Source organism: Oncorhynchus gorbuscha, linkage group LG16, assembly GCF_021184085.1.
Source record: "Oncorhynchus gorbuscha isolate QuinsamMale2020 ecotype Even-year linkage group LG16, OgorEven_v1.0, whole genome shotgun sequence".
Classification (NCBI taxonomy): Eukaryota; Metazoa; Chordata; class Actinopteri; order Salmoniformes; family Salmonidae; genus Oncorhynchus; species Oncorhynchus gorbuscha.
The window spans coordinates 20,366,776-20,388,411 of NC_060188.1; the positions used below are offsets into that span (position 1 = coordinate 20,366,776).

At 47.1% G+C, this 21,636-nt stretch overlaps 1 protein-coding gene across 8 annotated transcripts in view; it reads right to left on the reverse strand.

Moving 5' to 3' along the window:
* Positions 1 to 21,636, reverse strand: part of LOC124000833 (histone deacetylase 5-like) — a 91,246-nt gene that overhangs the window by 25,267 nt on the left and 44,343 nt on the right. For 6 of the 8 annotated variants that reach the window (XM_046307482.1, XM_046307483.1, XM_046307477.1 and 3 more), the window contains 6 exons: positions 8,670 to 8,950; positions 8,374 to 8,530; positions 8,015 to 8,123; positions 7,553 to 7,686; positions 3,110 to 3,241; positions 2,016 to 2,128 (listed from right to left, as the gene is read on the reverse strand). In XM_046307482.1, coding sequence (XP_046163438.1) covers positions 2,016 to 2,128; positions 3,110 to 3,241; positions 7,553 to 7,686; positions 8,015 to 8,123; positions 8,374 to 8,530; positions 8,670 to 8,918 — 894 coding nt within the window. In that variant the 5' untranslated portion in view covers positions 8,919 to 8,950. The remainder of the gene's footprint in view (positions 1 to 2,015; positions 2,129 to 3,109; positions 3,242 to 7,552; positions 7,687 to 8,014; positions 8,124 to 8,373; positions 8,531 to 8,669; positions 8,951 to 21,636) is intronic. The other 2 variants (XM_046307479.1, XM_046307478.1) reach the window with 1 other exon arrangement.

Sequence of the window (21,636 nt, forward strand, 5' to 3'; positions counted from 1 at the left end):
TGAGAAGGCATCAAATGTCCGATCACCCTTGTTCCCCTGCCAGCCGTTCAATTTAGTAGAACATATTCTGATTATCAGCTGTTGTCAAACACAAGTGCAAAAAGACGAGTCTCTTCCTCAATAGTGTGCAGCGATTTTTACTCTATGAAAAGCCTAAATGATTATTACATCCTAGATTTTAAAGCACAATACAAAAAGCATACTATTTAGAATGCAATATGGGTATTCGGGCACAGCCATATTTCTCCCTGCCTCGACTTTCTCAACAAGGGCCAGTCTCTTTTTCAGCTCCCCCCGGTGGGTGTCAGCCTTTTTCACAGGTTCTCACTGATAAGTTAGTCTTCCCCCGATAACGTCATTAACAGAAACACTACTTAAAAACAGGGAAAATAGGTTTTTAAGAAAGTCACCATGCATCCCAAACAAGGTGTTGATCCATGGCAAACTGCCCTATTTGTTGTTAAAACAATGTCACTCTCCTTTCTGTGTGCGTCTGACCATTTATCAGCCCGGATCTGCTGGGGCGGCGATGACGCAATAACGTTCTTGATGGGGGTGGCTATTTTGGAAAGTTGCACACAGCAGGCTAACAAGGCACTTGCTATGTCATCAGTGGTCGACTGTTTCTCCGCTTCAAGAGAAATGGCAGTAATCAAGTATTTTCCGGGAGGGAAATTTTTTTTGCCCTACTTTTGGAGAGAAGAGAGAGGAAGTATTTTTGGGTGTTATAAAATGGCAAGGGGAAGATGGCTGTAAATTGAGTGTTGAGAGAGCTTTCTGAATGAGAGGACAAAATGCTCATTTGAGTTCAAATCATGAATCCTGTGAACACACACAATTCAATGATTTGTTCGACCAAATAAAAAACACATTTATCCATTAAAACACAGGTCTTCTAAAACAGATATTTGAAGAGGTAGACATGGAGAGTAAGACCGAGTACCTGAGGGCTTTAGTGTTCCAGCTACAGCTGTTCTGTAAGTAGCCTGACTACCAGGAAAAACTCAAGTCCCAGGGACAAGAACTGGTAGTTCTGATCAGGGAACTTACAGTATGTTCTGCAATGAAATAGCTAAGGCAGCTAGGCCTATATTTATCTTACATGATGAACAATGGATCAGGTTTTATTATCAAAATGGAGGATCGCAGTCATTCAAAACACTATGGCAAGCTCGCTCTCCCTCCTACATCCCCCTTCTCATCTCTCTCGCTTTCTCTCCCTCAAGGTTAAGATGTTCCTGGGGCCACTTGATGCTCAGTGTGCATCAGACCAACCTTCCGCCCCCCCTAGTCTACCCAAGCTTATTTTCAGGCCTTACTCACTGCAGTCAGCCACTATCCTCTCGCCCTCGTTTACAATTCAGCCAAGCACAATGAACATACACGCATAAAGAATAAGCTACTATTAGCCCTAAAGAACACAGTCTACCTAGTCATGTAACACTCCTCATAAGTCCCCATTGCATTTGATCTATAACTAACAGCAGGGTTGATAAAAACTAAACCAAACCACCAGGTAGCCTAGTGGTTAGAGAGTTCAGCCAGTAACCGAAAGGTTGCTGGATCGAATCCCCGAGCTGACAAGGTAATAATCTGTTGTTCAGCCCCTGAGCTAGGCAGTTATCCCACTGTTCCCTGGGCACCGAAGACGTGGATGTCGATTAAGGCAACCACCAATCACTCTGATTCAGAGGGGTTGGGTTAAATGGGCAAGACACATTTCAGTTGAAGGCATTCAGTTGTGCAATTGACTAGGTACCCCCTTACCCAATCAGAATGGGTTCCATTTGCATCTCTCGGTCTTGCAACACTTTTTATACTAATGCTTCTAATGTGATGAGACATTTGATAAAACATGCACTCCGTTGGTCCCTGGTAGCTTTTGTCCAAGCAGTAGGTTATGGATTTTGCATGATGTGTTACAAAAATGCATCAACACAGATGAACAGCAACACACATTTCAGGGGTTAAGTTCCATAGAAGGTAGAATTCCTCCCACAGCCCTCCTCTCTTACCTCTGCGTGAATGTTGGGGACAGAGCCGCTGGAGCCGTTCTCTGCGATGGCGCTGTTGGAGCTGTTGGGCGAGCTGGGCCCAGAGCCAGGGGCACTGCTGCACATGGAGGACACTGCAATGACAATGGAACAGGCCACTCAGAGACAGAGAACCAACCCAGCATCCCAGGCAGACAGACACCACCGCCAAAACTCCTGTGTGATACAGCCTTTCTCCAAGCTTGCATCAAACTCTACAAATGTGCGAAGAGAAATGTCTAGGTTAAATCAGGCTGTTTTCTATGAGTATACAGAAAGGTAGAAACAGAATAGACTATCATTGGTAACATATACATGGAAAAAGGACTTCCCAACGTTTCTTTGACTCTTTCGAGAGGCCAACATTTTTAGTCCCAATCCGAACATTCCCAAAAACCCTGTTCTCTTTCTCCCTGCTCCACTGCCAGCTAACCCCCCCCCCAAAACCCATCCCCTTTTGTCCTATTCAAGCCTTACGTATTAATCCACACCCTACCCTATAGTCCCTGCTATTTTAGTTTGTCTCCAATAAGCACCTATATTTAGTCCCAGAAAAGCTTCTGCTTTCATTAGCAGAAGCCTCTATAAGCATAGCTTCTGTTGTGGTCTCGAGAACAACCAGCATTTATATGATCTCCTATGTTTACATAGTAGTTGCACGTGACATGGAAACGGCTAATAGGGCAAGCCCTTAAACCTAACATACGGTAGCTAGCTCCAGTACTAGGTCTGGAAAGGCACTGTGTGGCATGTGTATATAGCCAACCAGACTAAGTGGGTTATGTAACTAGGTCCTTCTGGGAAATTAGCTTGAGTTGTAGAGTGCCGTGGCCCCTCCGGATGTCTACTTTTACCATCAGGCCAGTGTTGAAATGACGGTTTTATGTTAAGTAGGGTGTGACTTTAGATGGTTTATGGTTCACCCAACTGGATGCTTCTCACTGGGGTTGGTTTACAACTATGAAATGGCACAGGGTGTGGAATTCCAGTTGAAGGGTGTACAATGTATTTGTATGCGAGTATGTAAATGCATGATTGGATGAGAGTGTAAATGCACGGTGTGTGTGTGCTCTCACCAGAGATCTCGATGGCTCTCTTTTTGAAGGTGCTTATCACTGTCCCGTCCTTCCTCCTCAGCAGAGGACTGCTCCGCCTCTCAGCTACCTTCTGTTTTAACCGCGAACGCACCTTCAGATTGGGCTCGGAGGCTGTCGGAGAGAGATAGGCGAGAGAGAGCGAGCGAGAAAGCGACAGGAGAGCGAGAAAGCGACAGGAGAGCGAGAAAGCGAGAGAGCGAGCGACAGGAGAGCGAGCGAGCAGGAGAGAGAGCGAGCGAGCGAGAAAGCGACAGGAGAGCGAGCGAGCGAGAAAGCGACAGGAGAGCGAGCGAGAAAGCGACAGGAGAGCGAGCGAGCGAGAAAGCGACAGGAGAGCGGGCGAGCGAGAGAGCGACAGGAGAGCGGGCGAGCGAGAGAGCGACAGGAGAGCGGGCGAGCGAGAGAGCGACAGGAGAGCGGGCGAGCGAGCGAGCGAGAAAGCGACAGGAGAGCGGGCGAGCGAGAGAGCGACAGGAGAGAGGGCGAGCGAGAGAGCGACAGGAGAGAGGGCGAGCGGGCGAGCGAGAGGGCGAGCGAGCGAGAAAGCGACAGGAGAGAGAGCGAGCGAGAAAGCGACAGGAGAGAGAGGCGAGCGAGAAAGCGAGCGAGCGAGCGAGCGACAGGAGCGAGCGAGCGAGCGAGCGACAGGAGCGAGCGAGCGAGCGAGCGACAGGAGAGCGAGCGAGCGAGCGAGAGCGAGCAGGAGAGCGAGCGAGCGAGCGAGCAAGCGACAGGAGAGCGAGCGAGCGAGCAAGCGAGCAGGAGAGCGAGCGAGCGAGCAAGCGACAGGAGAGCGAGCGAGCGAGCAAGCGACAGGAGAGCGAGCGAGCGAGCAAGCGACAGGCGAGCGAGCGAGCGAGCGAGAGCGACAGGAGAGCGAGCGAGAAAGCGACAGGAGAGCGAGCGAGAAAGCGACAGGAGAGCGAGCGAGCAAGCGACAGGAGAGCGAGCGAGCAAGCGACAGGAGAGCGAGCGAGCGAGCGAGAAAGCGACAGGAGAGCGAGCGAGCGAGAAAGCGACAGGAGAGCGAGCGAGCGAGCGAAAGCGAGCAGAGAGAGCAGGAGAGCGAGCGAGCGAGAAAGCAGGAGAGAGAGCGAGCGAGCGAGAAAGCGACAGGAGAGCGAGCGAGCGAGAAAGCGACAGGAGAGCGAGCGAGCGAGAAAGACAGGAGAGCGAGCGAGCGAGAAAGCGACAGAGAGAGCGAGCGAAAGCGAGCGAGCGAGCGAGCGAGAAAGCGACAGGAGAGCGAGCGAGCGAGCGACAGGAGAGCGAGCAGGAGAAAGCGCGAGCGAGCGAGCGAGAAAGCGACAGGAGAGCGAGCGAGCGAGAAAGCGACAGGAGAGCGAGCGAGCGAGAAAGCGACAGGGAGAGCGAGCGAGCGAGAAAGCGACAGGAGAGCGAGCGAGCGAGCGAGAAAGCGACAGGGAGAGCGAGCGAGAAAGCGACAGGAGAGAGCGAGCGAGAAAGCGACAGGAGAGCGAGCGAGCGAGAGAAAGCGACAGGAGAGAGAGCGAGCGAGAAAGCGACAGGAGAGAGCGAGCGAGCGAGACAGGAGAGCGAGAAAGCGACAGGAGAGCGAGCGAGCGAGCGAGAAAGCGACAGGAGAGCGAGCAGGAGAGCGAGAAAGCGACAGGAGAGCGAGCGAGCGAGAAGAAAGCGACAGGAGAGCGAGCGAGCGAGAAAGCGACAGGAGAGCGAGCGAGCGAGAAAGCGACAGGAGAGCGAGCGAGCGAGAGGAGCGAGCGAGGAGAAAGCGACAGCGAGCGAGAAAGCGACAGGAGAGCGAGCGAGCAGGAGAGCGAGAAAGCGACAGGAGAGCGAGCGAGCGAGAAAGCGACAGGAGAGCGAGCGAGCGAGAAAGCGACAGGAGAGCGAGCGAGCGAGAAAGCGACAGGAGAGCGAGCGAGCGAGAAAGCGACAGGAGAGCGAGCGAGCGAGAAAGCGACAGGAGAGCGAGAGACAGGAGAGCGAGCGAGCGAGAAAGCGACAGGAGAGCGAGCGAGAAAGCGACAGGAAGCGAGCGAGCGAGAAAGGAGGAGAGCGAGCGAGCGAGAAAGCGACAGGAGAGCGAGCGAGCGAGAAAGCGACAGGAGAGCGAGCGAGCGAGAAAGCGACAGGAGAGCGAGCGAGCGAGAAAGCGACAGGAGAGCGAAAGCGAGCGAGAAAGCGACAGGAGAGCGAGCGAGCGAGAAAGCGACAGGAGAGCGAGCGAGCGAGAAAGCGACAGGAGAGCGAGCGAGCGAGAAAGCGACAGGAGAAAGCGAGAAAGCGACAGGAGAGCGAGCGAGCGAGAAAGCGACAGGAGAGCGAGCGAGCGAGAAAGCGACAGGAGAGCGAGCGAGCGAGAAAGCGACAGGAGAGCAGGAGAGCGAGCGAGAAAGCGACAGGAGAGCGAGCGAGCGAGAAAGCGACAGGAGAGCGAGCGAGCGAGAAAGCGACAGGAGAGCGAGCGAAAGCGACAGGAAAGCGACAGGAGAGCGAGCGAGCGAGAAAGCGACAGGAGAGCGAGCGAGCGAGAAAGCGACAGGAGAGCGAGCGAGCGAGAAAGCGACAGGAGAGCGAGCGAGCGAGAAAGCGACAGGAGAGCGAGCGAGCGAGAAAGCGACAGGAGAGCGAGCGAGCGAGAAAGCGACAGGAGAGCGAGCGAGCGAGAAAGCGACAGGAGAGCGAGCGAGTAAGCGACAGGAGAGCGAGCGAGCGAGAAAGCGACAGGAGAGCGAGCGAGCGAGAAAGCGACAGGAGAGCGAGCGAGCGAGAAAGCGACAGGAGAGCGAGCGAGCGAGAAAGCGACAGGAGAGCGAGCGAGCGAGAAAGCGACAGGAGAGCGAGCGAGCGAGAAAGCGACAGGAGAGCGAGCGAGCGAGAAAGCGACAGGAGAGCGAGCGAGCGAGAAAGCGACAGGAGAGCGAGCGAGCGAGAAAGCGACAGGAGAGCGAGCGAGCGAGAAAGCGACAGGAGAGCGAGCGAGCGAGAAAGCGACAGGAGAGCGAGCGAGCGAGAAAGCGACAGGAGAGCGAGCGAGCGAGAAAGCGCGACAGGAGAGCGAGAGCGAGAAAGCGACAGAAAGCGAGCGAGAAAGGAGAGAGAGCGAGCGAGAAAGCGACAGGAGAGCGAGCAGCGAGAGCGAGAAAGCGGAGAGCGAGCGAGAAAGCGACAGGAGAGCGAGCGAGCGAGAGCGACAGCGAGAGGGAGCGAGAAAGCGACAGGAGAGAAAGCGACAGGAGAGCGAGCGAGCGAGAAAGCGACAGGAGAGCGAGCGAGCGAGAAAGCGACAGGAGAGCGAGCGAGCGAGAAAGCGACAGGAGAGCGAGCGAGCGAGAAAGCGACAGGAGAGCGAGCGAGCGAGAAAGCGACAGGAGAGCGAGCGAGCGAGAGCGCGACAGGAGAGAGAGCGCGACAGGAGAGCAAGCGACAGGAGAGCAAGCGACAGGAGAGCAAGCGACAGGAGAGCAAGCGACAGGAGAGCAAGCGACAGGAGAGCAAGCGACAGGAGAGCAAGCGACAGGAGAGCAAGCGACAGGAGAGCAAGCGACAGGAGAGCAAGCGACAGGAGAGCAAGCGAGAAAGCGACAGGAGAGCGATAAAGTAGTGAGTTTAAATCAAAAAGTCATACAACAGAAACCATAAACAAACAGCTCATATCCAAAAGTACTATGGACGGCTCCAAATGAGGATATTTATATATCTTATTGACTAGGGACACTAAGACTGAAATAAATGTCCATTTGCAACTAACCCCTCCTTCTCGCAACTGCTTTTTCAGCCCATTGTTGATGCAATGAACAACAGACCAAATTAGACTAATGGAAGTAAATAAAGCAGAGATTGGACCCCAGGAAGAATACCTGCTGCTTTGGCAAAAGCTAATGGGGATCCAAATGAACCAATAAGGAGGGAGAGAAAAAAAAAGGAATTGGGGCAATTAAGCAAAAGCCCCGGGTTTAATTTAATTAGCACCCAATAGTGGTGCTTTCCACTGGTCATAAGTCCCAGTAAGCACAAGCTAACAAGTCTATGGAAACAATACCAAACAACAAGCAATATAATTAGATACATGGGATCCTTCAGGATATAGACACAGCAAGCATATATTTAAGCATGTGTCATGGGTCAGCTTCTCAGACCCAGATTAAGTTTACTGCTGGACTAAAACATGTTCATTGGAAAGCCTCCAATCTCCATTTAGTGAACCACCCCATTGGCTTGTCTGTGGGTGGGCTTAATTATCTACATGAGTGAGTGTGTATGTATGTAGCTATTGCCCACCAGTCTTCACAAACACTGCTGCGGTGACTCATTCTGACTCATACCAGAAAATGAGAAACACTACACACACAGACACACAGACACACAGACACACACACACGTAGGTGCTTCAAAGTAATGCAGACATGCAACCACACACACAGTGCATCCACTCACCAGTTTTCCGGAGAGGGAAATCGTCCCTGCCCTCGTAGGACCCCAGTAGTGGGGGCAGTTTGTAGGAGGGCGGCGTTCCCGGAGTGTTACTCTGAGGGGGGGAGTTGGGGTCCAGAGAGGTGTGGTGGGCCCCCCTGATGAAGCGATAACAGTTAAGATACCAGCATCAGTTGATACTACTTGTGGTGTAGACAAGACATTCGCTGACTAGATTAAAACCTCTATCCATTTGGCATGACACCCGCTGAGGAAGGTAAACAAGACATACCACTCTCTGGAGTTAAGTATTTTTAACAGTTCACGCCGGGTCAATGCATCAGTGTAGAAGCTCGAAGATTCCTAGCAAAGGTATAGCCCTTCCTCCATATTCGTTAACCAGTAACTTCCATGGCTCTTGGCCAGTCTGCCAGCTAACGTTAGCCAGCCTCAGAACTCAAATTAGATGTTGATAGTTAGGCTCACCAGCATTTCTGGGGGAAGGAATGGTTTAGTCCGCCAGGTGTGCCAGGCTCTTTTTTGTTTAGGAGGAACTCCTGGAGCTTCAGCTTCACCTCCGTACTGGCAATGGCACCTTCCGGAACAAACCATCACAACACAAAGCTATTATAACGCTAACATAGACCAACAGCTATGGAGTAGGAGGATCTAGAGGATAGGAGGATCTATTGCTCTAAACTAGAGCAATAACAGCAGCACTGTATCACTAAGTAAAAGTGTGATTGAATATACAGTAGATATGTCATCTGTTTTCACTTCCTGAAAGCTTCTCCTCATACACCAGATATATACTGCTCAGTGTGTGACTTCTGTGTACTACTCACTCTCTTTGCCCTTCTCCTTGTTACGTAGCATGAGGAGCTGCTGCTCCAGCCTCTGTTTCTCCAGCTCCTCATGCCTCTGCTGCTCCAGCTTCCTCTTCTGCTCCAGCTCCTGCTGCCGCTTAGCCGCCAGGATCTCCTGCTGCTGCTGCAGCGACGCCAGGGGGAAGGAAAGCCAGAGAGAGGGGATGTCAAATGAAGCTCAAACTGACCGGTCCAGTGGCGTGTGGCTAAAGACGTTTCTAACCCCACCTCTTGCCCCCCCACCCACCAGCCTTCCTAAAGTGGATCCCAGTTACCTTCAGGTGCTCCTGCAGCTGAACCTCATGCTGACGTGTCAGCACCTCATGCTGCTTCTGGAACTCAGCGAAGAGAAGCTGTTTCTGAAGCTCCTGCTGCTGCTTGAGGAGGAGCAGTTCATGCTGCAGTTGCTGCTCCCTCATGGCTGGGTCCACTCCTCCGCCCAGGGGTCCCAGCCTGGGATCTGTCCTCAGGTCCACGGGACCACCTCCAACACCCTGCTCACTGCCGCCCACAGGGCTCTGCATCCCCGAGGGGAGAGTTGTCTTCACCTCCACAGCTAGATGGAGGAAGGGGTGGAGAGCAGAGAGAGTGGGAAGGAGACAGAAGGAAATGAAGAGTAAAGGAGGGCAAAAAGATAGAAGCGAGGTTGACAGGGGAAAGGAGAGGAGCAGACAAAGAAGAAAATAGTTTGTTAAATGGTGGTCAAATAAAGACAAAGTTCAACAGTTTAATATAGGCTTTTTTTTCACCAATCAGAAACCAAACATCTTCAGATACTGCTGAAACGGTGAGGTTAAAGTTCAAGGGCTGAGAAGTAATTCCCTTTGATCGTCAAACTGTAAGCTAAATGTCATTTCTAACATAATACATATGTATTTTAGCCATGTGGCTTGGCACAGATCTACTGTATCTCACTGAGTGAAGTCAACAAGGGCACACTGAGTAGGTTAGGAGAGACATTCATTGCAGTGACAACCAGTTTCTATAAAGGACAAATATGTCCCATCTAATAGACTGACCCGGTCCATCTTTCAGTGTATAGCTGCTTTCAGAAATCAGACCAGGAGTTCAATAATGTTTGGCATGCTAGCGCTCTCTGGGGCCATTGCATAATTCCACCACGATGACAGAGTTCAGTGGAGTTGGACAAACTACTGTCGTACAGTACACACAGCAGGAGGAATAAAGTTTGGGGCCTGTTCTTCTCTCTGCTGGCAAAAGTTGGAAGGGTGCATGTTGTATTTAGAACACTTAAGAGTTTTTAAGTGTACTATTTTAAAAGTATGATTCCACAGAAGTGTGTGAGTGCTTATGTAGTTACTGAACAACTCATCACAGTATATACACGTTTATACAGGACATACTTAAATGACTGAAGGAGCGTCTTGGAGTGTTTCCGTGCGACTGTTCGTGTTACGCAGAGTCATCACTTCATCAGCTGATGAATCAATCATGGTTTACTAGTTATTCATTTTGTATGGCACATGTTATCGCCATGGATTACAAGGAATCCATCTGTCTATATCACGCTAGGTAACTCTATACTATTGTGTCGGTGTATGCATTTTGCTCAATAGGAGACAGTATTGAACGGTAGGGATGGGAGCAGACCTTGCTAAAAATAGCCAAGGTGACAATCGATACAGAGAGAGCACACCATTATATAACCTGGGAGGACCACAGTAGGCAGAGCCCAGACCGGGACGAGGGCAGAGCCCAGACCGGGACGAGGGCAGAGCCCAGACCGGGACGAGGGCAGAGCCCAGACCGGGACGAGGGCAGAGCCCAGACCGGGACGAGGGCAGTGCCAAGACCGGGACGAGGGCAGTGCCAAGACCGGGACGAGGGCAGAGCCAAGACCGGGACGAGGGCAGAGCCAGGGCACTCTACGACACTCCGGGAGCTTTGTCTCTGATACATTAAGCACAGAGCTGGCAACGATGCACAGCATCCCAAAGCCACAAAGCCACTGGGGCAAGCGCTGCTGCCAAACAGACAAGCACAGCCACCTGGCATGCACAGCCACCTGGCATGCACAGCCACCTGGCAAGCACAGCCACCTGGCAAGGGCCACTACGGTTTTCGACCTCCCCTTAAAAATCGGCAGGGAAATCAGGGATTGGAAGGGGCTATGTGCCAAAAGTTGGCTTCCAATGCACCTGACAGTTTCCACCAACCATTTGTTTCCCCTTCCATTAACCCTCAATGGCCACAAGGCTTGACATTGGTGCAGGGTCAGAACTGAGTAAGACAAGACGCTGTAAGGTTTAACATCTCAAACAAATGCAGAAAAAAAACAATGGAAGAGATTAGTGGGCAGGCAGAGAAACACTCAGTCTGCAACAATGGTCAAGGGTAAAGAGGTTGACTGCCGCCAGTGCATTGGTGGATGTAGAGTATTTGATCCCAGCTGCAAACTAGGACCTAATGAGAAGGCACCGATTCAGTGTCACAGATGGTTAAGTCACTCAGTGACCAGATAATGAGAGAGAAGAGATAGGCTAACTCCTGTGGAAAAAATAAATGGGAGACTGAGGGAGCAGCTAGCACTAGCTGAAAAGCACAAGCACTGCTTTGTGAGTTTGATTCTGAATGCAATGGCATCTATGAGTGGACCTCTAAGCCCGGAGAACTAAACCAGTTATTTTTCCAGTTGCATGTCGTTGAAGATATATATATATAAAATATATAATCTATAAAAAGTAATCTAGGGTCAGATAAGGCTGGAAATTGCCAGGGACATTCACAACACTTAGGTGCTGATAAGTATTGTGATTCTCACGATATACACGGCTCAAAAAAATAAAGGGAACACTTAAACAACACAATGTACTCCAAGTCAATCACACTTCTGTGAAATCAAACTGTCCATTAAGGAAGCAACACTGATTGACAATACATTTCACATGCGGTTGTGCAAATGCAAGACAACAGGTGGAAATTATAGGCAATTAGCAACTTCTCAGTTCCTATGCTTCCTGGCTGATGTTTTGGTCTCTTTTGAATGCTGGCAGTGCTTTCACTCTAGTGGTAGCATGAGACATGTGGGTTGTGGACTCCAAGTGGCTCAGGTAGTGCAGTTCATCCAGGATGGCACATCAATGCGAGCTGTGGCAAGAAGGTTTGCTGTGTCTGTCAGCATAGTGTCCAGAGTATGGAGGCGCTACCAGGAAACAGGCCAGTACATCAGGAGACGTGGAGGAGGCCGTAGGAGGGCAACAACCCAGCGCAGGACCGCTACCTCCGCCTTTGTGCAAGGAGGAGCAGGAGGAGCACTGTCAGAGCCCTGCAAAATGACCTCCAGCAGGCCGCAAATGTGCATGTGTCTGCTCAAACGGTCAGAAACAGACTCCATGAGGGTGGTATGAGGGCCCGACGTCCACAGTTGGGGGTTGTGCTTACAGCCCAACACCGTGCAGGACGTTTGGCATTTGCCAGAGAACACCAAGATTGGCAATTTCGCTACTGGCGCCCTGTCCTCTTCACAGATGAAAGCAGGTTCACACTGAGCACATGTGACAGAGTCTGGAGACGCCGTGGCGAAAGTTCTGCTGCCTGCAACATCCTCCAGCATGACCGGTTTGGCGGTGGGTCAGTCATGGTGTGGCATTTCTTTGGTGGGCCGCACAGCCCTCCATGTGCTCGCCAGAGGTAGCCCGACTGCCATTAGGTACCGAAATGAGATCCTCAGACCCCTTGTAAGACCATATGCTGGTGCGGTTGGCCCTGGGTTCCTCCTAATGCAAGACAATGTGGCTGAAGTGTGTCAGCAGTTCCTGCAAGAGGAAGGTATTGATGCTATGAACTGGCCCGCCCGTTCCCCAGACCTGAATCCAATTGAGCACATCATGTCTCGCTCCATCCACCAACGCCACGTTGCACCACAGACTGTCCAGGAGTTGGCGGATGCTGGGAGGTCCCTCAGGAGACCATCTGCCACCTCATCAAGAGCATGCCCAGGCATTGTAGGGAGGTCATACAGTCACGTGGAGGCCACACACACACTACTGAGCCCCATTTTGACTTGTTTTAAGGACATTACATCAAAGTTGGATCAGCCTGTAGTGTGGTTTTCCACTTTAATTTTGAGTGTGACTCCAAATCCAGACCTCCATGGGTAGATAAAAATGATCAATGGAAATCAAATGTATGTGATTTTGTTGTCAGCACATTCAACTATGTAAAGAAAAAAGTATTTAATAAGAATATTTCATTCATTCAGATCTAGGATGTGTTATTTTAGTGTTCCCTTTATTTTTTTGAGCAGTGTATATATATTCACTCACTCACTCACTCACTCACTCACTCACTCACTCACTCACTCACTCACTCACTCACTCACTCACTCACTCACTCACTCACTCACTCACTCACTCACTCACTCACTCACTCACTCACTCACTCACTCACTCACTCACTCACTCACTCGTGATTACACCTAATCTAGAGTTTGTAACTAGGTTTATAATTAAGATGATGTTTTGCACCATCTACTTTTTAAATAATAATAATAATAGCCATTTAGCAGACGCTTTTATCCAAAGCGACTTAGTCATGTTAATAAATCACTAAACTACAGGAGTGTTCATAAATCCAATCAGAGTGCCAGGTTTATAATTAAGATGATGTTGCCAGCACCATCACTCTGGGCAATAATAATAATAATAAATGCCATTTAGCAGAGTGCCAGAGTTAATAAATCACTAAACTGGGCAATCATAAATCCAATCCAGAGTGCCAGAGTATGCACTCTGGGCAATCAGAAATCCAATCCGGAGTGCCAGAGTATGCACTCTGGGCAATCAGAAATCCAATCCGGAGTGCCAGAGTATGCACTCTGGGCAATCAGAAATCCAATCCGGAGTGCCAGAGTATGCACTCTGGGCAATCAGAAATCAATCCGGAGTGCCAGAGTATGCACTCTGGGCAATCAGAAATCAATCCGGAGTGCCAGAGTATGCACTCTGGGCAATCAGAAATCCAATCCGAGTGCCAGAGTATGCACTCTGGGCAATCAGAAATCAATCCGGAGTGCCAGAGTATGCACTCTGGGCAATCAGAAATCCAATCGGAGTGCCAGAGTATGCACTCTGGGCAATCAGAAATCAATCCGGAGTGCCAGAGTATGCACTCTGGGCAATCAGAAATCAATCCGGAGTGCCAGAGTATGCACTCTGGGCAATCAGAAATCCAATCCGGAGTGCCAGAGTATGCACTCTGGGCAATCAGAAATCCAATCCGGAGTGCCAGAGTATGCACTCTGGGCAATCAGAAATCCAATCCGGAGTGCCAGAGTATGCACTCTGGGCAATCAGAAATCCAATCCGGAGTGCCAGAGTATGCACTCTGGGCAATCAGAAATCCAATCCGGAGTGCCAGAGTATGCACTCTGGGCAATCAGAAATCCAATCCGGAGTGCCAGAGTATGCACTCTGGGCAATCAGAAATTCAGAGCGTTTCACTCTCGGAGCACCCAGAGCACACACTGGACGCTCTGGCCGAGGAGTAGGGTTGATCCGAGCGTTCTGACCTCACAACGGCACTCAAGCACCCAAGGTAACTGGCTAATGTTGGCTAGCTTGCTAGCTACTTCCAGACACAAATGAGATAGCACCTCTGACCATTTTACTCACCCTAACAGAGCTGGTTAGGCTGTTTTCATGTTGTTATCTAAAGCGTTGGTGACTGTGCTGCTGGCAAAAATGTAATTATGCTTTTTGCCCACGTTTACAGACACCGGCTATATTCAACGGGTGTTGAGTGTAAATTCATCAGTTATTCTGTGCTCTGGCACAATCAGACAAGTGCTCTGTTTCCGCAGGGCAGCTCTAGGCCCTCTAATATTTTTACCAATGACCTGCCACTGGCTTTAAACATAGCATGTGTGTCCATGTATGATGATTCAACCATATATGCATCAGCAACCACAGCTAATGAAATCATTGAAACCCTTGTAGTCTGAGTTGGTCTGTTTTGGAATGGGTGGCCAGTAATCCTGAACATCTCTAAAACTAAGAGCATTGTATTTGGTACAAATCATTCCTTAAGGTGCTAGACCACAGCTGAATCTGGTAATGAATGGTGTGGCTGTTGAACAAGTTGAAGAGGCTAAATTACTTTGCGTTACCTTAGATTGTAAACTGTCATGGTCAAAACATATAGATTCAATGGTTGTAAAGAAGGGGAGAGGTCTGGCCGTAATAAAGAGATGCTCTGCTTTTTTGACACCACACTCCAAAAAGCAAGTTCTGCAGACTCTAGTTTAGTCTAATCTTGATTATTGTCCAGTCGTGTGGTCCAGTGCTACAAGGAAAGATGTAGTTAAGCTGCAGCTGGCCCAGAACAGAGGGGCACATTTTTGCTCTTAATTGTAATCAGAGGGCTGATAAAAATACTATGCATGTCAGTCTCTCTTGGCTAAGAGTTGAGGAGAGACTGACTGAATTACTTCTTTTTATAAGAAACATTAATGTGTTGAAAATCCCAAATTGTTTGCAGTCAACCTACACAAAGCTCTGACACACACCACCAGTGGTCTTTTCATAGTCCCCAAATCCAAGAAAAAAAGACAGTATTATAGAGCCCTTATTGCATGGAACTTCCATCTCATAGTGCTCAAATAAAAAGCAAACCTAGTTTCAAAAAACATCTCCCGGCACAACGCCTCGCCCATATTTGACCTAGATAGTTTGTGTGTATGCATTGATATTTAGGCTGCATGTGCCTTATTAAAAATGTATATATGTAGTTCTGTCCTTGAGCTGTTCTTGTCTAATGATGTTCTGCATTATGTCATTCTGTATTGTGTCATGTTTTGTGTGGACCCCAGGAAGAGTAGCTGCTGCTTTAGCAACAGCTAATGGGGATCTTAATAAAAACACAAAAAAGATACCAGATAGCCAGAGTGAATTTACGAACGTACCCAATGACCAGTGACCCGTGTTATAATGGATTTACTATAGCAATACATTCTATTTCTACAAAAACAAACCAGCACGGGTCATTGCTAGTTTGTTAGCTAGCAAGCATAGTGAGTTTTCACTTCAGGCTAATGATTAAATACATTAACATTTACATTTGACACTTTAGTCATTTAGGTGACGTTGTTATCCAGAGCGACTTACAGAAGCAATGCGGGTTAAGTGCCTTGCTCAAGGGCGCAGACAGATTTTCTCATCTAGTTGGCTCGGGTTACTGGCCCAAAGCTCATAGCAGCTAGACTACCTGCCACAGTCAAAGAGTGAGCCAGCTAGTTGAGTGATACATTTTTTTTAATCATGTTTGTATCTTACTGAAAATAAAGCACATACTGACATTTGATTAACTTAAACCTTCTCCTGTGGTAGTTTTGATTTAATCCTTAAACTAAGTTTAACATTTATTTTAAAACAATGGAGCAACATTACATTTGATATAGTTTTAAAAAAGTCCAAATTAAACTTAGTTTAAGATTAAATGTAACTATGATTCATTTAAAACTAGGTTGAAAAACTGTGCAACAAGATTAAATGATAAATCTTGATTCAAGCCAGTTTAAGAGTTAATCCATGTTGGTGCAGCCCACCCTATACAACTGCTGCAGATAGAAGAGAGAGCATGAAAAAAACTCATTTTGATCAGTCAGTGCTGAAAACATGTTAGATCACTATTTAAAAAGATGGAAAACAAGCTATAGGATAAAAAAATACCTGTGTTTTGGTGCAGGTAGAAATATCGATATAATATATTGTGATATGTAACTAACACTCATTCTCCCCCCCCCCCCATCACTAGGGTCCGAATCAATGTATGTCATCTGTTTATGACATCTCTGTTTTTTGGTGTTTGCTGAGTGCGGCTGTAACAGCATGCTTTGAAACTAAATTTCATACAATTTGAACTGTATCAATGTAAGTAAGCCTGCCCTGGAACTGAACCTTCCCCATTGTCCTTCATTCCTCAGTCTCCCTTTTTTCATCTATCACCACCTCCACACCCTTTCCTCTTGCTCTCCCTCCCAGGTGAGTGTGGAGTAGGATAGCTATGCCAGGCTGGATGGTAAATTAGTAGGTATAACTGTGCTTCAGAGGGAGGCCTTTATCAAAATGCAAAAACGAATGACTTTCGCTTTGGTAAAAGCGTCTGCTAAACAAATACTTAAATCTATTATTTTTATTTATTTCTACTTAAATCTGTTTTTTGTTTGTTCTACAAGCGATTAAGTTAAGTCCTAAGTCAGCCACTACCCATAAGGATTGTAAAAATGCTAATGCAGGGAAAATAAAATGGATATTGATAACGGTAAAGTGGAATAACAGTTGTAAATCACAATAGCAGCTTGCCTCTAGTACTTAAGGCCAGAGGCTTAGGGGTTGGAGGACTTTGGGATTAGGCCTCCGAGGTAGACCAGAGAATAGCATACTTGCAACTGAATATTTGGAAGGTGTTCTTAATGTTTGGTATACTCGGTGTACATTCACATTGTATGTCAGCATTAGGCAGGATTTTCACCTTAGAGCTTGCTGATTGGAACGTGCAGAGTTAACAGGGTAATGATCCAATAGCTCTGTTGGTGGTCTGGCGGAAGCTTTCGGCTTATTCCAAATAAGATTACTATCCTTTATCAGTCAGCTTCTAAATAGAACCTTCCAGACAAGTGTGTGTGTGTGTGTGTGTGTGTGTGTGTGTGTGTGTGTGTGTGTGTGTGTGTGTGTGTGTGTGTGTGTGTGTGTGTGTGTGTGTGTGCCATTTGACATCATGTTGTCCCTTTAAGTCACCAGGAAAGCTTTAGTTGGGTGCCAGCCAACCAAATGAGCTTAACATCGATCACCCAAAACACCTCAGTCAAAGAGAATATGGGGGAAGAAGGCATTGAATGAATGAGCTAAAGGGAGCGTGCCTATTGCAATGTACCAGGTATTCCAAATGATAGTCACGAGGCCTTCCGTTAAAAAAATATATATTACAAATCTGAAATCTATATGTCAATAATGACCAATGACCAATAATGAATATTGCTTAACTCCCTTATCTTACCTCATTTGCACATGCTGTATATAGACTTTGTTAAATTCTCAACTGTATGTTTGTTTATTCCATGTGTAACTGTGTGTTGGCTTTCATCTTGGCCAGCCTACCTGGTTAAATAAAAGGTTAAATAAAAAAAAATGAAATAAAAATTACACCAATATTGGTGCGACATGATTGGTTGTTGTCAGAGTGGTGCAATGTGCACAGAGGTATTGGGCTCCTTTGCAGTGTTCAAATCCTCAATGAATTTGTAGACACACAAAAGACTTTAATAACACTGTCTGACTGTGCATTCAAAGGGAATCATTTGGTGTTGCCTGCTCCACTCCGTTTCGAGACAGTGAGCAGAGGCAGTCTGAGAAATGATACTTTTGATGATCGGACCAAATTATCAAACGAGGGAACAGCCGCCAGGAGAACTCACAGGGGAGTTGCATCTGAGGCGGAAGGACCTACCATCAGTCCCATAGCAAATCAGCTATGTGCCAAACAGGTGTGGCTTTAACTCTGCAGCAACAAAAAAACTCTATGGAGGTGCTGCATGGTTAATTATAGATGAATAATACATTTCTTCCTAGCCCAATTGATTATCGAGGTGATAATATGCTTGAGGCGTTAATTTCTCATCCAAGAACTCCACCACCTTGTCCTAGACAGGCGGTTGCTAAACCTCTGGGTTCAACATTGGTTCAGAAGTCTACTTCAAAAGAAACAAACCAGACAAAAACAAAAAAGCAACAAAAAAAAAATGGAGGGAAGTGAAAGATAACAGGAACCAACAGACTATTTTTGGTCAGAAATGGGACATTAAAAATGTCAGTTTGAACAGCCAAGAAAATAAAAATAATATGACCTCTCGTTTTAAATGAGGCAAAAAGTTGCTTGTAAAATCCTTGGCCCTGTTTTTGTGTTGACAGGAAAAGAGAGGGTGGGAGGGAGGAGGCTAGGGCAGAGAGGAGAGGAGGAACAGCCCAGTCATCTGGGTGAAGCTGTTGGTGGCCCTGTGATTAGTGAGGACTTGGGCCAGCCAGGAGGTGGCTGAGAGACATGGAGACAATGCCAAATGTATTTCCAGGTCCCTAAAAACTATATTTGTGGTCATATCCAATTAAACCAGTGACGAGACACACCGAAATGGATGCAATTTGACTGTGTCTGCAGACGTCACCAATGAAAATGTACACACACTTTAAATGGCATGGTCCATGATTAAGCAATCCATTTATAAATATTATGACAAAAATAACTAAATGGCCTTCGCATACACCCCCTATCCTGTAACAGGATCCACCAGGAATTGTTTAAATTATGCTTGTGCTCACCTTATTCTAAATTTTAAAAAAAAAAAAAAAATCAATATTCCTCTAAGAATTCTACAATCGAACCAGAGACGTACTGTAATTTCTAAGTTAGTTTACAACAAAGCTCTATTCTTTGCCACACGAGTTGAAGGGGGTTCACCTAGGGGTCATGATAGGGCCTGTACCAAATGTTTGATGTATTATAATAATTGATTATGTTTATGTTGTATTAAATTGTTATTTATTTTATTTCACCTTTATTTAACCAGGTAGGCAAGTTGAGAACAAGTTCTCATTTACAATTGCGACCTGGCCAAGATAAAGCAAAGCAGTTCGACAGATACGACACAGTGTTACACATGGAGTAAAACAAACAAAGTCAATAATACAGTATAAACAAGTCTATATACAATGAAAATGAAGGTGGGGTGAGTTATAAGACCCTGCCCTCCTTACATTTATAGGGTCCTAGCCTACAGATTAACAATATATGTTCATTATAGAGGTTTAGTATTGTTCCACAGTTGTTTTCTGGTCTCTTTGCCTCTTATAAAAAGAGACCCCTCTGAGAAATGTGTGACTGTGAAGACGTCTCTTACACTGCGCTGAGTTCTAAGAAATGAGTTAGACATTCCACTATAAATCAACTTGGACATTTACTGCTAAGCTTTTAGATAGCTATATAAAAAGAGTTTTAGTGTTGAGTAGGCATGGTTTTGGTCTCATGAGTAAAAGGTAACGTAGGCAGTGACATCTTCAAGGGCTGGACTTTGGGTTTAATAAAATAACATGGGACCTTTTCTTTGATGCAGAACTTACCCGGAAACATGAGTTATGTTCCTGTTGTCAACTTCTGTATGCAATTGCATTAAAGGTTTTTGATTTAATTAAAGATGTTGTCATAATGCTAATTTCACCAATGAGCCAATGATTGACAGGGAAACAAACCCAAACAGAGTCCTTAAACAATAATTACAGAAAGCAGGGAGGATGCTCTTGGAGAAACAGATACCTCAGAATTTAAAGAGTACAAAACAACAACAAAAAACATAACAAAAAACCAGTGTTCGCAACCTGACAACATGAAAAAAAAAAAGAGGCACGGGGTGGGGGTACTTCCTCGTTAAAAATAAACTAGGGTATTGCCTAACACTTGTGTGGGGTTTCAAGGCAGAAACGGAGGAAGAGGTGGGAGGGACATTTCTGGACAAGGAAGCCAACTAGGCCTAATCAATGAAAGGGTAGATACCCTGGGGGAGGGACAGGAAACAGAGCACTCAAATTTACTCAGATTATATTTGACTGATTACAGTAATCACCTGGAAAGGAGTCTAAAAATAGCACCCCCCCCCCCGTGATGGTGGCGGTTTTCATAAAGGGCATATTATATACACACACGTTAGAGGGAGATGGAGAAAAAGTACGCAGGATTTAGGGCTAGCTCAATGTTTACTTAGCAAAAGCCCTATATCTAGTCTGTGATAAAAAATCAAAACATACTGTATTCACTCAGTGCCCCTGCCTTTGCCAACAGGCAACACGAGTAGACCTAATATTGAAACTATGCTCAACACTCTTACGACTGATGAGGCCTTACAGTGCAGTGCAATTGACTGAATAAAAATGTCTATTTAAATGCTTTATTTTGTGTGCCATCATTGGGAAGAGGAAGACTAGTAGATGGCTGTGCTGGTTTGCCACAGCCTTTATGTACAAAAACCAAAGTTTTCCCAATTAAGACAGAAAGATTAATCGCCCAAGGGAGTATTCTAGCTTACACACTCCACTGCGAGCTTTGTGTCACCTAATTATGCCAACCACTCACTCTTTTCCGGAGCTGGGCGTCATTTTAAACCTCCACTCAAAGCCGTTAGTTATACGAGACGCTGTCACACAAAGGCATGGACTGTGCCTCATCTGCCCCTTTTTCATGGAGGATGTGAGTCTTCTGGAGAGAGGGCCAGAGGAAATCTTTCTTCCTAATCAAATGATCATATGAATTAGGCCCTAGCCAGACAAGGATGGAGCAGAGGAGAGCTACAAGCCAGGAGAGCATAGCAGGAGTACAATAAGGGTGGAACGAGTTTGACATCCAGTGTGCCCCCCTGTCCCCTGTGTAAGACTTCTTTGATCCATCCAATCAGCGACCAAAATATCAATGAGATAATTTTGTTGCCGTCATGAATTATGCAATCCATTAAAGTCAGCCAATAGGCGAGCACGCTGCTGCTAAGCGGATGCACTAGCATTTTAGACTCCAGGGGATCTAGTGGGAACCCCTGCTGTGTTTGACATTGGCACTTTTATTTTTATTTAACTAGGCAAGTCAGTTAAGACCAAATTCTTATTTACAATGATGACCTACCCCGGCCAAACCCTACCAATTGTGGGCATACCAATTTACCCCGGCCAATTGTGCACCGCCCTATCGGACTCTCAATCACAGCAGATTGTGATACAACCTGGAACCAGGGTCTGTAGTGCCTTAGACCCCTGCGCCACTCGGGAGCCCCAATAAACCTGTCAGTAAGTAAGTGTCTTTTGGTCTTCTTGTAAAACGCTTCAATTAGTTTCAAGTTGCGGCTTTTCATGCAATAAGTACATTTTCAATTGATACTGTACATTTTCCTTCTGAGGAACCCCTCTGTTTTCACTCTCATCCATCAAAATGGCTGCATCATAGTATAGCCTACATCTGCTTCTGGGCTTCCATCTATAGCTAGAGCCAACAGCACTCTCCCTACACCTGCAACCCTTTCCTTCTTCTCCACCATTTTCAGAGCACCCCAACACTCTTCTCTCCCTCTTCACTCTCGCTCTCTCGCTCCCAGCAGAGATTAGACACAAGCAGTGACAGAACAAAGTCTGCCTGCAAAAAATGTCGGTTATAAATAACCCTGGATTAATAATGCACTGGGGGGGGGGGGGGGGG